This window comes from Pseudopodoces humilis, chromosome 3 (assembly GCF_049639895.1).
Source record: "Pseudopodoces humilis isolate 2021_Gansu_Grassland_sample_001 chromosome 3, ASM4963989v1, whole genome shotgun sequence".
NCBI lineage: Eukaryota > Metazoa > Chordata > Aves > Passeriformes > Paridae > Pseudopodoces > Pseudopodoces humilis.
This window is the reverse complement of record NC_142202.1, coordinates 9,845,153-9,863,967: the sequence shown is the minus strand read 5'-3', so window position 1 is coordinate 9,863,967 and position 18,815 is coordinate 9,845,153. Positions and strand designations below refer to the sequence as shown.

Sequence of the window (18,815 nt, the reverse complement as noted above, 5' to 3'; positions counted from 1 at the left end):
CTAATGAAGTTGAAATTTGAGATAGAAAATATATAAAAGCTTTCAGGAAAGACATACCCTATTTTCCATATGGCTAAGTAATTGTTATGATATTTGTTTTAAAGCTGGACTTAGACACTCCTGACTGCCCTCTAATTTGATATGGCTGGTCCCGGCGATTCTTCTGAAGGAAACTTTCGTAGTAGAATGCAGTGAAGGAGATAAATAATTTTGCAGCTATAAGCACATGGCAAAGTATAGAAAATAATTCGGTCGCCCTTACTGTCATGCAGATAACAGTCTCCAGGTTATTTGCTTCTGCTGGGAGTTGGAACCCAAGTGAAAAGGAACTGACTGTTTAAATGGAGATTTGAAATAAAGGTAGCATCTCGGAGCTGACAAAATTTTGCCCTTTGTTAAGAGTAAAACTGCTATTTAATTCTCAGGGTTAGGGTGTTGTTTTTATTTGTGGAAGGATTATAGTTCCTCACGTAGCTCAAATGTAGCAACATCTCCTGTGATGAAATTTCTTGTGTTTCACACAAGTGAAATGAAAGGCATAGAGTGAAATTAGATTATAAATATGATGGAAAAATTTAGATGTGTCAATCCACATGGGAATCTCAGAGCTTTCTGTTTGCAGGCACTTACCTTCATGTACTTATTTTTTGTTTGTTTTTTAAAGACCTCTGTGGCTTGACCATTTGCTTTTCTTGCTCAGCAGAGGCTGCCTGCAGCTCTCAGGCTGTTTTGACAGTAGAGATAATGATGCTGTCCAAATGCATAACAAAAAGAAAGAATTTTGAAGGTTTTCTGTAAAGCAGCTCTCTCCCTCAATATTTTTCCTTTCCTCCTTGCTAAGTAAAGATATATTGAGTCTGCACTCCATTGTGAAATGTACTGTATTCCAAACCAAGATCCATTGTGTCTCCTTCCAAACTGGGTTTTATCCTTTCCTGCTAAAAGGATATCTGTGATTTGGCAGCATGGCACACATTATAATAAAAGAAAAAAAATCCGATGGGTGAATTAGGGGTGACTTGATATATTTTTAGCCTTGTCCCTGCCACAGCATGGCTGGAATTTGGTGATGTGGGTGGGAAGCATGTGGGAACCCGTGGGCACTCACATGTTGCACAGTGCGTGTACGAGCACTCGTGTATGCCCTACCCACCAACACAGTACGTAAAAAGTCACGTTTCAACTTTGTTAAAGCACTCATTTCCAAGGCACTGATGTCCAAAGTATTGGTAGGATAGTGGAGATGAGAGGGGAAAAAAAAAATCTCTTTAAACAGCTTGTGAAATGTAATGTTTGAAACGGTTCTTTGAGAACGTGCAGATTATGGCTTGTGTAGTGACTCTTCCCAGCTCTCTGGGAAATGAGCTGTTGACATTCTTTTGGGTCATCATCCGAGATAGGAGGGCAACCACAAGGATTTAGCAGATAAATTCATCCAAAAAGACCTTTATCCATTTCATTGCAACTTGGAAACGTTCATGTCGAATAGCAGCATTAATGTAGCCCTTTTAGCCCTTCAAAGTGAGCCTTATGTTTAAAAAAAAAAATTAAAAAAAATGACCAGAGTAATAACTTCTATAGGTCTTCTAAGAGGTAATTCATTATTTACATAATTCTGGAGCATAAACCCATCTTCCCTTCAAGAGGCTCTGAAATAGAATTGAGGCTCTTATACAGAGTCTCTTTTGAATTCTAATCAACTGGATCTGTCTCAAATTCATTTCTAGTTTATTGTAAACAGTGGAATTTAAATTAATTTCTTCTTATCTTGTCTTTTGAAGAAAACTAGGAGCATGTTTAAAAGGTTTAATTTTTAAGTTCAGCTCAGACTTTATTTTATTTGGCTATTTTGGGGGGCTTTGGGGGTTTTTTAACTTTATAAACCAGGTGTCGGGCAGAATGGGCTTTGACAGCCAGATGACAATTATGCATTAGCATAGGTGATTATGAAATAAATAGGAAAAAAAAATTACTTTTTTTTTTTTTTTTTTTTACTTGAACTCAAATGATACTATGAATGCGAGGCAAGGTTCCCACAATGCACTGTGAAAACCTAGGCTAACAACCACCCCGCTGCGTTGAAAACCCCAAAAAAAGACAAAAGCACAATGAAATAGAAAGCTTACCACCGGTAGCTTTCAAAACGACAAACTAGGCAAACTATACATCTCCACCACTCCAATTTTGTCAGAATGCTAATGAGCTTGCTCTGATCTTTACTCGGCTTCCCGTGTTTTCTACATCTTCAAGGACCACATGGCGCTAGCAAAATAAAGACAACTAAATGAGAATTTCGAATGCTTTTTGTGTTGGGACCTGGTGCCTTTCAGTTGACGCACTCGTTGAATATTCTCAACTTAAAAGCGTACAACAGGGGGCTGGGTATGAACTTTTTAGCAGGGGGAAATTTGTACAAAAGTAAATGAGTGTGATGAGGAAAATATGAGAAAAATTTCTGATTAATTTCCGCTCTATAATATCAATGACACCTTCAGCCCCTCTCATACTCCTCTAACAAGAGATGCTGATAAAAGATGAATGATTCTGTGTTGTTCACAGTGAATGTTTAGTGTTTTTTTAATAGCGGCATTCTACATAAAAGACACCAGGAAGTACTCCGCATTAGCAGTTGAGATCACTAGTTAATAGGATGATGTCTTTTAGCTTTTGTCACAAGATTATTAGAAAGGATGGGTTTCTGTTCTCATCCCAACATACTTTAGAGTGCTTGTTGAGCACAAGTGCTAAAATACAGGTTTCTCGGTATTGTTTCGCATGCAAAGTAAAAGCTCTTTAAATGCAACACCTTTTACTTTTTTTTTTTAACCAGGTGATTTTTGTCATTGATCTCTTATTTGCCCCCTTTAGCTGTATTAATTACTTGGAGTGGTCTGCTTCTCAATGGGGGCTTGATAATGTATATGTGTATAGATTCACTATCAAAAAATAAATCCCTTATATGCTCTGCCCCTTCACAACCCTGATTATCGAGCTGTATTTACCAGCCTGTATTATACCATCTTGAATGATCCTTACTGGAGTCACCCAGTCTGCAAGAGAAATCCGCACTAGAGTAGGGAGGGGTGAGCTAGGAGGAGGCATCCTATTCCCTAAGCCAAATTTCATCTTTCAAAAACAATTGAATTCACAGTTCTGTTTGGAATTCCCAAAAGTAAATGCAGATTTGTATTCACCAGTGTCAGGGTTTGGGGAGGAAAATGATGAATGTTCAGTTTTGCCTGAGAGATGAATTTAAAAATTGGTTTTGTTGCCTCTTCAAGCTTGCAAGCAGACAGTATGAAAAATATCTGTGCATGTACAAAAGGAGGAAAAAAAAATCATGGTCCTTTCATACATTTCATATCTTGCCTAAATGAGGAAGAATGAATGAGTAACACCATAAGTTTTATAGCAGTTTGTCAGCCTTGCTCTCCTGCACTACCGTTGTGCGTGGGTCAGCATGATTAATCTCAGGTGAACCGAGAACTTGCCAAACCACAAGACGGTAATGAGTTGACCAACCATGTTGTGAAAGACAAAGGTGCACATCCCAAAGCAGAGCAGGAGGAAGGACAGTATAATGACAGCTTTCCTGGCAAGACAGAAAATGTAAAAGTATCACTGAAAGCAACACTTTTGAGGCTTATCTTTTTACATTTAGCATAAGCAAGTGAAAGCAGTTCAGAGAAGTTCTAGATACGTGAATGCTACATATGTGGTACTGGTTTGGGTCCCTGCAGGTGCTGGTTTGTAACCTTCTCTATTGAAAATACCTAACAACTAGGAGACTGGAAGGATACTACTGATAGCAGTTTGTGTTGGGTGGAAGAAAATATTTCTGGCATAAGCAAAAGATTTTTACTCTAACATGATAACAGTTCACAAAACTATGCCTTGGTAGTTACTGCTTGTTTTGAAAGCGAAGCGATGCTCTAAAGCATTTGTTGAGATGTGTCTCTCTCCATTGTGTAGAAATGTTAACTTGCTGCCAGGGTTGTGGTAATGGGAGTTTTGACAACTACCAAAACCGCGGGTGAAAGAAGTGCAATGACACTATGGCTGAGGTCTCGTTCACAATATGGTAACTGTGCCTCTCTGTTGCATCCAAGTGTGACTTGGCTGACCTGGGGCCTGCAGAGCTCTCTGGAGATGTCTGCTGAGACACACAGTGCAAAGTCATTCATCAGAGTTTGTTAATGCAAATAAACTGGTTCACCAGTGAGCTGATTTTCTGACAGGAGTCTTCAGGGCCCAGATCACAACACATACACAAATTTCTGCCCAAGTATGCATTTTGTATTTACCATAATCATGCATTTTATGAGTGATTGAGAACATCTTGAGTTCTTGAAGTTTTTCAGCCTCTCTCCAGTTTCCCTTCTGTCATGTTGCCTCCACAGTCTCTTACTGGCAAACTCCTTCCAATATCCATCTGTCTCTTTCCATTAACAGTTCCTGCAAAACGGATTTGCCTTTGGTAAAGGAAGACTGTCTGGCCATGCTTTTCCAATTACCCAGTGTTTCTACAGCTGAGAAGCTTCCACAAAACAAACCTCAGAGTTTGTCTCTAGTTCACCACATCTCTTCAGTCTTAGGTCTGTGCATTGGTAGGCAAAAGTTCACAGGAGGTGACCTTTCCAAGACCAAACGTGGGCAGCATGCGTGTTCAGCCTTCCCAGGCCAAATTCATTAAATCATTAAAGCGGCTCAGCAGCAGCAGTGACCATATTTGTTTTTTTCTCCAAGTAACACAGAGTCCCATTGGCTGGAGGGACTGAGTGATAAGTCAACCTCCTCTCCATGCACTTCCCTGGCTTTTGTAGCCTCATCATTGCCTTCAAAGAACCTGTCAACAGGTTGAAGCCAGCTTGGAGAGTCCAAGTAGAGCATTGCCTGCATAGCAGGAGACTACTCTGGGAGAGCCTTAGGCACTGTGAATAGGCTTGCAAGCCTTCCAAAAGTCTTACAAGACCCAACAGACACTTGCTTCTTTTAACTGATTTCCATCTTTCTTTGTGGTGTTGCAGTATAAATGCTCTTTCATGTGGTAGGCATAGTGTTTGGCTTTCTGCCTGGAGTTAGCTTTCTCTACAATCAGTGTCTGCTGCAAAGTGAAGGCGAGGAGAAAGGCCCTTTGGTCACCCTGAGGCTCCTGGCCCACAGTGCCACTGCAGAGACCACTGTTGTTTTTTCTTGGGTTTCTCCCATATACCACCAAAAACACCTTTTCTATCAAAACTGGAAGCTCTGGAGGCTTGGGACACCTCAACCTAGCTGAACTCACCCAGCTAGCCCAGGGAAGGTTTGGATCCCAGAAGTATAAACCTGCCAACTCCCAGTAAGAGTACACATTTTCATTAACACAGATGCAAGGTCACATTCGTTGCTTTCATCATCTCACTTCAGGCAGTTGCTTGGGTTAAATTCAGCCCTGTCCATCAAAGAAGTAACTTTATAATGTCCACTACCCATTTCCAGCTCCAGGAGAATCTGTTCTGAAGGAAGTAAAGCAACATTTGGTAAAAATGGAATAATATGCTACCTAGTAGAGCATACTCCAGTGACTTTTAGGTAAACAGCCTCTCGCTTCTGTATCTTACCCAGCTATCACTTGCCATATGAGCAGGTAGTAAACTGTTCTAAGGTGTAGTTATGAGTTGTAGAGAAATTACTATCAGTCATGACAAAGCATTCAACTCTACTTGTAAATCTGAAAGTGAAATAATTCATCTGCCATACCATCATCCCACTCATGCTGGATTTCCAAGCATAACCTACCCTTTTTTCCATCATTTCCAAAGTCTGAGTGTATCAGTTAATAGTGCATGTTTTCCTGTGCTTAAATTTCTTAGGAAATTGTGCTATGGGAGAAAATTTGGGTACATAGAGTAGCAGAGGGTGATAAAGCACAAGTGTTGGTTTTACTCAGTGCTAGGATTCACTGCAGGCAATTGTCCTTGAGGCATCACTTTCTTACAGGAATCCCCAGGTGTTCCAGTTGAATTTCACCTTTTGTTGCCTGAATTTTGGGGCACAAAGTTTCTTGGTCTGGATTGATGGTCCGATACTTAAAATATATTCATAATCTTTATCCAGTCCAGGCATTCTGTTTTGGTTGGTTTTCTGTTCTTTTCTACTGGCTGCTGTGATGACTTATCATGTAGAGAAAATCAGCGGTCTTTCAGGTTTTATCTTCCACAATTTGTCTTTTTGTGGAAGTTTCAGTCCTGTGATAATTTTAGGCTACCCAGATTGCAGGCCACAAATGTTTGTCTTCCTCTGAGTCAGTCCCACTGCAGGTAAATCCTCACACGTGCCGAGATGTGGTCAGAATCCTGACCTTCTGTTTACACAGCTCTTAAAATTTTAAATAGCCTCTCTGATTTTTTTTTAGGTTTCAGAAATGAAAGAAATTATAAGTTTCCTGCTTGATATTAAACTAATTTGATGTGTGCTTGTGATAAAGGCATTTCCTTTGTGGCAGCTCCGTTTCATTAGGGTTACAGTACTTTTGGGGGCTGAAATAGAGTCAGACAATGTGCTGCAATGTAACTCTGCCTGGCAGATTCTTGGCAGTCGATTCCTACCTTTATGAGACTCCATTGTGTGGACATCAATGTCTCCTTCTCAACTGCTCTCAGACAGCAAGTTAGTGGCCATGAATTTGCCTTTCTAATGTTCTTAGGCGTTTTCCTCTCCAGCTCGAACTCAAAAACTTGCACTAGGGTTTCATCTGCTAGCTACCACTTCTGCAATGGCATCTAAATAACAGTTCCACCTGCTTATCTGTTGCTGGCTCTTCTTGTTCATTTGCAGTGGTTTTTAATAACTGAGGAGGTCTTCCTGCTCTGAAAGAAGAAATTACTCTGGGAGAAAGCTGGGTATGGTAATCTCAAATGGGAGGCCTGAAGCTCGAGTTGGAGCAGTCCATCCATTCATGCTGTAAGGGTTCTGTTTTGACACTGATTCCCTGGAAAAAATACTATATCCAAAATTCTGAGGTTTTCCACCAAAGGTAGCCCTCTGAAAGCAGAGGAGGGTGATTTTTCAAAAAAATGCTCAAAAAAATTTGCCTGAATTTCACTCAGTGAAAAACTGTAGACCACTGGTCATTTAAAAATTTTCACTGTAGCTTTCAATTGGGTCAGAGGCATTTTGCAGTAGGTCTCATGTAACTCTACTGTACAAAAAATATCTGTTGTAAATATAGGCTTTTCTGCTTAAGTATTTGTAAAATTCAGTAGCTCATATGAAAAACAAGAGCTCATCTGTGCATAAGCTGTTCACAGTGAACAAGATGAGAAAACTATTAAAATCAGTGGGAAGTCTGCTGCTGACTTGGAAGCGTTTGAGACCTTCCACCAGCCTTTGTTAGCAATGTGAGGTTGGTCAGCTAAAACACCCAGCGCTGTTTCTCGTCCCTTGTCGTGTTCCCATTCAGTAAAACTGTAATGGCCACAGCAGATCAGCCCCACAGTCTGGTCCAGAACACTGCACTGTAGTGGGACAGGTATGAGCTGAACCTAGGCAGGGGCAAGAATCTATGCAGGGGCCAGTCACAGGCTAACCTGGCCCCAGGGAACATTTAATTTAACCTCTAAAAATTAAAGGTTAGCTTCTGTCCTAAAGCAGGAGGATCCAGTTCCTACCTCCCATGGGTTTTTGTTTGTTTATTTGAATATTTATTGTTGCAGCTTTGCCTTTCCATATTCAACACTCAACCTGGTTTTAATTCTTGCTGAGCTCTTAGTTTCAACATTGCCTCGTGGCGACGAGTTCTACCGGTAAATGATGAGGCTTTGAGGAAGGATCATTCTTTTTATCGGTTTTAAACACACCACCTTCAATTTCAGTGAATTTCCCCAGGTTCTTACGAGACAAGATGAGACACATCCTAGAACTATTCTTTATTTGCCATTCATGTTCTCCTTCAGGTAAACAAGCCAATCTCTGAATCAAGTCCACTTGCTCCTAATACACAAACTTGTAAAAACTCGTCCCTGTGATTGGGTGAAAGCAACTTTTTTTTTTTTAAAGCAGACAAATAAAGACTGGGGTATGTTTTCAAAAGACCTTCCTGTTAAATTTGTGGAATTCACTGGCATTTGAACGGCTCTCGGTAGTCACCAAGCTTCTGTCAACTACAAAATAGCCCAGAAAGAGGAGCAGAGCGAAGTCGGCCAGTTTTTGTTGTTATTTGCCCCGCTCCAGTTCCCATGCACTGGCATTCTCCTGCTGGCCTCTTCACCCAAGTGTGTTGAGTGAAGAAAGCTTCTTCTATTCTGTTTTAAAACTGTGTGTAAACATCAGCAAATGGATGAAGAATGGGCTCTGTCTTAAGTAGGTTGTTTTTCATGTAGTTCTGTTGAGGTAAATGGGGAGACATGGGAAGGTTTCTGTGTTTAACCATGACACCATGGCACACACACTACACACAGTGCAAATAAAATTTAAAAACTATTACTGTTTAAGACGGCATACAGAGTGATTTCTGTAAACCTGTTATTTCTTGCCAGACTGAATGGGCTGGTTTGGGATGCTGATGTAAAGCCTTTATTATTTATCCTCTACAGGTTGTAATTCATTTTTGCACAACAGCTAAATACATTTACATTTTAAAGGATTTTAAAAAATATTAATCTATTGTCTTATCGTGACAGATTTACGATGGTATAAAGTGTAGAGGAGTTACTGTATTCATCCATTTACACTGTAAACTAATCTTGTCCCTGCATGTTGTTGCTTTTTCTTCCTTTTAAGTGGTATTCTCAGTGTTTTGTAGCACTTACTTCTCTGTTTTCTTAGCAATGTACAGGTTTACTATGTTAATCCATATTGGGTTTACCTAATGTCTAGCTGCCCAAACGGCTTAAAAATAATTGGTCTAATGGTACATACATACACTGATAGCTGGCTGAGTTTGAAAGTACTTTCCACAGGAAAAGAAAAAAAAAATTCTTTCAGATTGAATCAGAAGAGACATTTGTCAAGATGCTTCTTATTTAAATAATTTAAGATATAATTAGCTTACAGTGTAAACAAAAATCCATTTGTAAATCCAGAAGAATATGAAAGAACATGTGTTTGTAAAAGACTGTCAGGAAGCTGTACAACATTCAAATAAGCTAGTTGCTTATATTGTTCTCAGAAAATGGTAGTGTGTTTGTTACCACGTGTTCCTTGAGTATTGTAGAAGAAAATTGACTCAAGTTGATTTCAAATAACAATCAGAAATATGTGTGATGAGCCACAGGAGAAAGGAAGGGTATTTGGGGTTGTGGTTTGTTGGGTTTTATTTTCTTGGCTATCACTAAAATTCTCACTATCAGTATTTTGGCTATCACTAAAATTTGTTCCAGTAAGGAACAAAATTACCAAACTTTATGCTGCAGCCTTTACTGAATCCTGAGCAGGAGCTATTACAGCTTGGAATCGCAACTCAGAAGCCAGTAGGAGCTTCTCATATCTGAGGGCAGAATTTAATGTCTTGTGCTATTTGAGGCTTGGTGTTGGGCTCATTCCTAATCATTGAGGAGGGTTCTGGTAGATGTCAAGTGAAGAGAAGAATAGAGCACGCATCCTTCACCACTCAAGCCAGACAATGAAATTAGAAAATGGCACTGGGAGTTGATGTGGTGAGAGAATTCCCTTGGATTCCTAGAGGAAGAATAAAACAAGAATGAATGAATTAAAAAAAAAAAAAAAAGTAGAAAAGAAAAGAGTCGGGGGGGAGGGAGACAGAAAGGAAGAGAGGAAAAAGAAAATAAATGAGAGAAACCCTGCCAGAAGCCTCCTCAGGTTAAAGTCCGACATTAAAAACTGTATTGACTTTTCACATAAAGGCGCGTGTACTCACTGTTTCATCTGAGTTTCTGGTGCTGCATTTTTCAAATCTCTTACCGAGCAGTTTGCATGCATACGATGTTTGCAGCACTGCCCGCTCTTATTTGAAGACTGTTTTCAGAAGTCATTATTGAACTATAGGATAAAAAGGTATAAGCATAATTACGTGTTAAAGAGAATAAATATGTTCTGCTAGATAGTTAACCAGATGAGGTTAAACAAGATAAGATGAATTCTGGTCTTTTTAGAAAACTGGCAGTCTTCATTTTAAGCTACAATGTAAAGTGCTTTATCCTGAGATTAGGTATTGTGGCAGAAGCTAAAACTGCCTTTTTCCCCTAACCGTGCCAGAATACAACCTCCTTTTCTTTCTGCGCTAACAAGACTGCTTTACCACCACAGCCCACTCTAAGTAATTAAATCAATCCTTTGTACTTACCGTATTCTCCTCTAGTGACGGTACTAGATCTGATTATATGCTTCATGCATATTCAAAGTACAGCACTGACAGCTCTTTAATGAGCTCTTACTTAATCAGTACGAACAATGTTCATCTTGTTCTTTTTTTCCTCATACATTAGAGCTAGGAACAGTTGGGGAAAAAATGAAACATCCAGCATTCATTTGAAAAATATATTGTACTTTGAAAAGTGTCTAAGCTGGAGAAGTTGCATTCTGCCCTTTAAAAGTCTGATGGACAAATTGGATTACTAGTATTGGATTAAATAACAAATGGTTAGAGGAGAAATGAGAAAAGCTCGCTGTGATCACAGGCTTTAATATTTTTTGTTACTTATAAAGCTGAAGGGGTCTTTAACCAGTTATTAAAGTCAGGATTAATTTGTAATGGTCCAACTTACTAGCTTTAAAAGGGTTTTGTTGTTGTTATTTATCAAAAACAATAGTGTAATGCATGTATTATGGAAAAAATTTAAGTTTAAGATCTGTGGGCTATTTATAGATTTTCAGCATCTTGTACTGGCTTAGATAAGGGGTTTGCATGTGTGGGATCGATTTGTTCTCTAGCATGGGGTTTTTTGCTTCATTTAAATAATCTGTACAGTTTGTTGTGGGTTTTTTCCCCAAGAACAACACAGATACTTTCCCAATTTAAATTTTCAAGCACTTGTAGCAAGTCAATTAAATACTTGTTTTACACTTGGAAAGTGGAAACAACAGCCACCCCAGCAGCAGCTTGGGTTTTACAGAGTGAAACCATATTGAAGAAAGGCTTTTTCTAAATTATTTTTTAGAAATTGTAAATGTGGGTTTAACTTGCAGTGTTGCTGCAGTAAGAACACTCACTTTTTCTTTGTTGAAAGTGTTTCATGTGCATCCATTCACCAAGTATAAAAATGAAGTAATGCTCTAATGCTACTGTATTTGCCGAAGAGTTTTTTAAATTTCTTATATATGGGAGTTCATCTTTATTTTGCTTACTTGGGAAGAATTTGTTTCAGCTCTGTGCACAAGAATTTAAAAGCTGACAGTCAACAAATAAAATATCAGCATTGACTACTATTAATATTGCACACATGTGTCATTTCACTGATCAAAAAGGCCTTCGCTGGGGTAAAATTGGCCTTTTTCCAAATTGCAAGCTTTTTCTCAGCTTTTTCTTTTTTGCTCTTTCTTCTTTTGTTGCTGCCGGGGGATTTGTGCCTATCGCAGCCGATATCACATGACCGGTGTCAGGGCATCACATGGGTCCAAAGCGAATACAAAAACAGATTTAAAATTCTGTAAAAACAATCAAGACTTTGTTAATTCACTTTTAAACCAGCCCATTCTATGGATATTGCATGTGCTTTGGTGTCAGCACAGATATATTAAAATAGGCACCTGTGCAGATCTGACATGACAGCTCCAAGCTTTACCCAGATCTTTTCTCATTACATGTTGCAACTGTGTTTAGGAGGAATGCATTAATAGAAAGAAGATTATGTCTTAAGTTTATGTTCTTAACCTGAAATTGCATGGTACGAAAGTCAACGAAGTCAGATCCACCATTGAGCCAAACACTTTGGAGACATTTATCTCTCCCATTTCTTTTTCAAGGCTTGCAAAATTAAATGCAGCAAGGGCTTGTATTTATAATCTTTCAGCCAGACATCCCAGCCCACCCCAAAACTAACAAATTGATTGAAATATTACTGTAGTCACAGATGTTTTGCCACATTGCTAGGGAAAAAATCTTACGCATTACAGAATAGACTGGTCATTTTGCAAGGGTGAAAAAAAAAAGGAAAAAAATCCCCTTCTTCTTGATGTCTCCCCTAAATAAGTTTCAACTATTTGGTGCATTTCAGCAAAAGGTTGGTAATACTGATTATTATCTGCTTCTAAATGCAGATCTGTTAGATGGACCAGTGCAGCAGCAAGGCCTTTGATCTGTAACTTACCAAAAATACCAAAGTGTACTGAACTGCTGAGTTTTGTTGTAAATGCCGTGGTGTGGTATTTTACGCACAAAACCTGAAGTGGAGATATTGGGGGAGAGCATTTCTACACATCAGATTTCTTCTTTCATTGCTCCATTGCCCCAGGAGCTGGGCCCTGCTGCTTTTGCTTGGAAATGCACTGTGGGTCTGTCCACACTTTGGGATGCTCTGCCCTTTCTGTCTCACTGTTGTCTCTTCTAGAAAATTGTGGTCCTAAAAGCAGCGTTCCAGGAAATTTCATTGACCAGGCACTTTTCCCAGGTAGATAAGTGGATGTGGGTGGATGTCTCCTATCAGAAAGGAGAGCATGCCAAATGTAACCTTTTCCTACTGTGTGGGTCCACCAGTTCCACCCCAAGCTGACCCACTTCCCTGTTCATCCTCTTTTCCTGCCCTTGTGTGGATGCCTCATGGCCACAGCAGAGGGGAACAAAAGAGTTTGGAGAAGGCTGGAAAGCTTCCCTTGCAGGCAGGAGGCTCACAGCCTGGTGAGAGTGCAATTCTCCACCTAGGTCTGGGCTTGCACACTGTTGTGGCATTGGGGTGTGAACATGCACGTGGAGAAACACTCCCATCCAGAAACTGAATGCTTTGATTTATGGCAAAACAATATTTTTCTGGTGTCTTTCCAGCTCCAGGTGCTGTAAAAGGCTTCTCTGCAACTAGGGACCCTAGGGTTTAAGTTAGTAAGATAGCATCCCCAAGTGTGCAGCACTTTGCATCAGAGATTTCAAACCCCTTTACAAACACCTCTTAATTAATTGATTAACTCTTAGCACCCTTGCAGGATCAGTACAGGTGTTTATTACCATATTGCACACGAGGTGCTTAAATTCAGACATCTACCCACACTCTCCCAGTGAAGCACTATCAAAGCTAGGAAACAAACTCACATGACCAACCTCATGCTCCTTTGCTTCTATTCCAAGTTTATTCCTAGACTCATTTTAACCCCATTGAATGTGTGAGTTTCATAATTCAGTGAGGACCATGTAGGCCTTGCTCTTCACCTCATCTTGAGGGATGAGAATGGCAGGTTTCCACAGCAGCACAGCCTCCACAAAGGACTTTCTCCGAATCCCTGAGCTCAGAGAGGGTGAAATTTGGTTCAGCAGCCCTGCAACGTGGAAAGGACAGCCAGGAGCCTTCTGGACACTCATCTGCTTTTTGCTCATGGTGCAGGGGTGGTGACACAGAGTCTTAGAGAGTCTGGTGGAGCTTAGCACTGCCTGCAGGTGGATATGAAGAGTCCTGATGCTGATCCTGCCTGGGATGGATGGGGGCTAGGGAAAGGGGTACTACTCCATGCATACACATATGGCACTCTTGGGTACCTGCACCCAAGATTTTTTGTATTTGTGCAGCTGCTCCCTTTGGTTGCAGGTTGAGGAGAGGGGCAGCTCTTTCCAGCTCATCTGGAAGAGTGTCCATGAACACAGAAGCTGAGCAGGTGCCCACACTTTACCAAGAGTTCAGGATTAGCATCTCCTCTGCAGCTACTTTGATCCCTGCCACATCATCCTGACTGTGCTGGCTTTGCATGGGTGGAGTGGATCTTGCCTACAGGGATTGTTTTTGTGTTTGGTGATGACCAGACATCTTTTAGCAGTAAGAGTTTTTCACTGGAAGTGTTGCAATTATATAGTTCATTTGGGAGAATTTAAAATACACAGTCCTTTTAAAAGGTATTTATTTAGGTCAGGGCATCAGCATGATAAAGAACACTAAAATGTATCCTGGAGGATGACTGCTTTCAAAGATTTATTTATAAAGCAGGCAGGACTTGAAGTTATATGATATTTTTACCATTTGAGAATATGCCATGTCATGCTCAGTGATACTGGCAACTGATACTCCAAAACCTGAAGTGAAAATATGTACCTCAGTTTGTGAAATGCCACATAAATAATGAAGTTCTTTTGATTGCAGGAAGAAACACGGAAGAAGAGGAAGCTATGATGCAGGAGTGGTTCATGCTGGTTAATAAGAAGAATGCCTTAATAAGACGAATGAACCAGCTTTCTCTTCTGTAAGTACAGATGAACATACATATTTACAAAAGGATGATTTACTCTTCAGAGAGATGTCAAACTTTTTTTACTCTCTTCCCTTTAGGCTTCAAAAAAAAAAAAAAACCTCAAAAGTGAGTAGTGTAAATGTGTTACACATCGAGTAACTTGTTTTTCTCATATTTCAGACTTGAAAATGAGAAGCATGCAATGACACAAGATTAGCAAGAGCTGTGAAAAAAGAAATTAAAGAAATATTAAGCACTGTTAGATTTTCAAAAGCCCAACAGTAGAATAAAATTACATTTTAGAAATGCACAGATAGATTTGGATTGTGGCTCAGATGAGACAGATGAAGTCTATTCAGAGAGAGAGCCAAATTTGAGTCACTACCTGCTTTGTAGAAAATCCTCAGTCCCATCTCTGCTGAAGGGATGTCAGTAAATCAGTCATAGTGCAGTGATACCACTGATACTGCAAAGTAAGGACAAATGAACCTTTTCTCACTGGCAGTGTTGAGGAAGGGAGAAGGTGCTGCTCATTTTTAGAGGCATTCTGCCCTGAGTGCTTCTCTTCCAGCTTCTTTCAGTTTGATATTTCTTTCCGTAATGCCACCTAGTGTAGATGCCTGCATACTTCCCTGGGAAGAGCCTCTGCTCACCTATCTCCTGCTGGGTCTGAACTTGACAGAGGATTTTACCTGCAAAATATTAAGCTTTCTAATCCCTTGTCTAATTTTTATTGTTGATTAGGGCAGAATGTATATAGAATAATACTTTCAGTATCACATTATCTTGGTGAATAGGTTGAGGCTGGAATTTGCTCATTAGATCTAGGGGAATATTTTATAATTTGGACATTCCACAACAGCCGTTCCAGAGATGAATATGAAATAATTGCATCCTGTAGTGCAGTGGAGTTAAACTGACAGAATTAAAGCTGACCTTATATGAAATGAAAAGGCCCTGTTACTGAATAGGCCACCTGATCCAGATTTTAAGTTTGTGTATCATTTGTTTGGAGTAGCTTAAAGTTAAAGAGAAAAGTCAGTTGCGAGTCCTAAAATCAATGTAAGTTAAAGGTGCTTTTAAGTGTTTAATGATTTAGTAATTAACATATTGATGAACATTTGCAACTTGCCTAGGGAAAAAGAACATGACCTAGAAAGGCGCTACGAGCTGCTGAACCGGGAGCTAAGAGCAATGCTGGCTATTGAAGGTAAGAGCAGTGCTGGGGGCTGAGGGGGAAAAGTGCTCACTGCAGGACAGGTTTGGCACCTGGAAGTGCCAAACGTGGAGACTCCTCTGAAGCCCATCAGTAATGCTGATATTTACATCACTTCAACTGAGAGCACCCAGCAAGTGTGCTGAGGCTGCAATCCCATTAATAAGTTTTCTTAAGGATTTAAAAAAAAAAAATAATTAAAAATATCCGAGGTATGGGACATGGTAAGGTCTTGTTGCGATAAACTTTGCAAACGAAGTGATGAGGAAGTAGAGAGTGTGTCTGGGGTTTACAGGTTTTTGTTGCAGTGGTGTTCTCTTGGCTCTCCTGCGGCATCGTGCTGCTTTTGGTGCCGCAGAAAAAGGAAGGGGTGAGCCACAGAAGAGGCCTTCTTCCTTTGAATGTTTCAGACCTGTTCTACAACAGTAACTCACTGGGGGGGAAAAAGTCTCATTGGTTTTGGTGGTAAAATACTGCATTTGTCGAGTAAATATTTCATCACAAGCACCAGCAGGATTAGTGTGATCCTTTGCACAGAGTTTCTCCCTTCTCTGTGACTCTCCCCAGTTTAGTCACCTCACCTGAATGGAGGTAACACTCTGGGGAAGATTGACATGGGATAAATGAAACAATTGCACCCTTTCCATAGGGCTTTCCAGTGAATTGTACAATAATCCTTAGGATGATTCACAATAAAAAATAAACATCCAGATAGCTTAAACCATTGCTTGCATTATTTTCTTATTTAAATATCTTAAGTGTTTTCTAATGCTGCACCACTTATACCTCTCAGTCACAAATGCTGCCTTACAGTTCAAAGATGTTTGCTTTAAAGTTAATCCTTTGGGCTCTGTAAAATGGACCTTTTGTCTAATCAATGCAAATTGATTTTGCTATTCTGTATTGACCTCTCAACCCTTTGACTGTCCATGGTAATTTCTTTCTTCACCTGATAAGGTACCTGATCCATAATAAATCAATTCTAATTAGTTTGGAGACTTCACTGGGAGCATAAGTTTGTTGGAAAAAAGCAGCAGGTTTCAGGTAGCTTTTTCATATCTCTCCATCTGTAGTTATATTTTTTGCATAAGACTGTCTTCACTATATTCTTGGATAATCCTGAGTCATAAATACGTACATTGCTTTTTGCAGAGACAAGCCAGATTAATTTGGAATCGTACTGATGAAATATTTAAAACGTAAAATAATCTAAAACTAGAGAGGAACTAAGAGATCCTGGATTTAAATCTAAACTTCCGATGTTTAATTGCCTCATACATGTATGCTGCCTTGGAATGTCCTAGCAGCAGCCTTTGAATGTCTAGCAGCTTGTGCCATTTACACATTGTCTGGAACAAAAATGGTTTTTAATTTCTTTTTGTAAGTTCAGAGAGGGATGCCCAAACTCCAGAAAATGATCTTTTTTTTCCTCTCTCTCCTTTTTTTTGTTTTTTTTTTTTTTTTCTGATTTTTTTCCTTTTTTTAATATGCTAGTGGTTAATATGGTAAACAGAGGTTTAGGAAGCAAACAAAAGTGGTGGAGAATTTTGGTTATTTTGGGGGATTTTTTTTTTTTATTTATGCAACGAAGTTCTCATTTATCATTTTAGCTCTCAGTGAGATTACTGGTTTTCTAGAACTTTTAACAGTTATCTGCTTTTACCCAAAAAAAATATTATAGGAAAAACTCTTTCCAGGAAAACACCTGTGAAAACTCAAATACGCATTTGTGGCATCTCGGTTCTCAATGGGTGCATCAGTGTCTAGTGTGTTCAGACGATACAAAGATGCCGTTTTTGGGAATCATTGCTAAAACTACACCATTTGCAATGTGATTTCTCTGGAGAAGCAGGGGCTGCCCGGCCAGCCCAGCACTGTCGGCTCCGAAGCCATTTAGCCGATTGCTAATGAGTGCTTGGGCTCTCTGAAAGAGTTGAAAAGACAGATCTCACTTTTGCCAGCACCAGTTCCAAAACAAAAGTATAAGGGCAGGGAAAAAAATCCATATGTGTATATATACACACGCACATATATATGTATGTATATATATATGTAACAGGATGGGAGCGGTTTGTTCGTCTAAAAGAAAAGCAGAACGCACCAACCCAAACTGGAACTTCAAAAAGTCTTTGAAAGGTGGTAATTACTGTTTTGGTAAATTGCTCTAACTCTTCCACGCGTGACTATGCTGTTTAAAAATCTGTCAACCAATTTACTTAGCTGGTTGATGACAGGGGGGAGGAAAAAAAGGAGAGAAAAGCGCTTTGCAGAAGGTGGGAGCCTGCTGATGGCAGATAAAGGCGGCTGTGCCGTGCCTGCTTGGGCAGCGTGCGGGCAGCGCTGGCGGCCGGAGGTGCTCCCCGTTAGGATGTTCAGTGATGTGGAGACTGTGGCTCCTTCCCGGCCGCTCATCTGCAGGCACCGGGAGCTGAATGGCCTCTTGGAGGGTTACGGCACTTCACGAGGAGCACATGAATGACCCAGGGTGGTAAAAAAAAAGGCATGCTCCCCCCCTCCCCCACGGAGCCGTAGAGATAAGAAAGGGAGAGTTAACGCGCTGCCTGCTCCCAGCTAGAAAGTGTTCCTCTTGGACTGGAAACCCCTCACTAACAGGCCAAAGAAAATGCAGGTAAACGGGGTCCCGTTTTCACCTCTGCACCTCCCCGGGTGTCCTGCCTGGCTGTTTGGAGCCAGCTGCTCCTGTACACAAGGTGTTGCTTTTCAGAGCCTGGTTTTTGCTGCAGCTGCAGCCAAGTGCCGGGATGCCTCACTTGCAGCTACCTTTCCTCTCACTACTTTATTTTTTTTTTTCAGTCGAGTTTTAATGCCTCCTTAGAAAAGATAAGTTCATTTTTGCACACCTTGGGATGGTGTGTTCATTTTCTGCCCAAGAAATGGATCTTCTTTGGGATTTTGTACATCTTGATTTATTCTTGGCTTATAGTTTGAAGTGGGTGCTCTTCTAAAAGGATTTATGCATAGGTTCACTATTTTTGTAGTTATGGTTTATATGATAAGCTTTTTATATTTAAAATCAATATGTAATCCTGTGGAGGAGCTTATCCTCTAAAACCCCATTTGTAAATCTATTTTAGCTTTGTTACACCGCGCAGCCACAGTATTCCATAGATTGATTAGGTTCAGCAGCAGAATCCTATCAAATGGCCTGCTCTGATGATGATGCAAACTCTTTCAGGATTGCTAGTTGACTGGAACTAAAGATAAGACCTGACTGCAATCCCCCAATGTGCTCTTTACAAAACTAGTGTTAATTTTCATCAAAGTGCCAGGCTTATTT

At 40.1% G+C, this 18,815-nt stretch overlaps 1 protein-coding gene across 14 annotated transcripts in view; it reads left to right on the top strand.

Moving 5' to 3' along the window:
• The window catches only part of EHBP1 (EH domain binding protein 1), a 206,078-nt gene that overhangs the window by 182,702 nt on the left and 4,561 nt on the right, over positions 1–18,815 (top strand). For all 14 annotated transcript variants that reach the window (XM_088053031.1, XM_088053030.1, XM_088053025.1 and 11 more), the window contains 2 exons: positions 14,214–14,313; positions 15,438–15,511. In XM_088053031.1, coding sequence (XP_087909157.1) covers positions 14,214–14,313; positions 15,438–15,511 — 174 coding nt within the window. The remainder of the gene's footprint in view (positions 1–14,213; positions 14,314–15,437; positions 15,512–18,815) is intronic.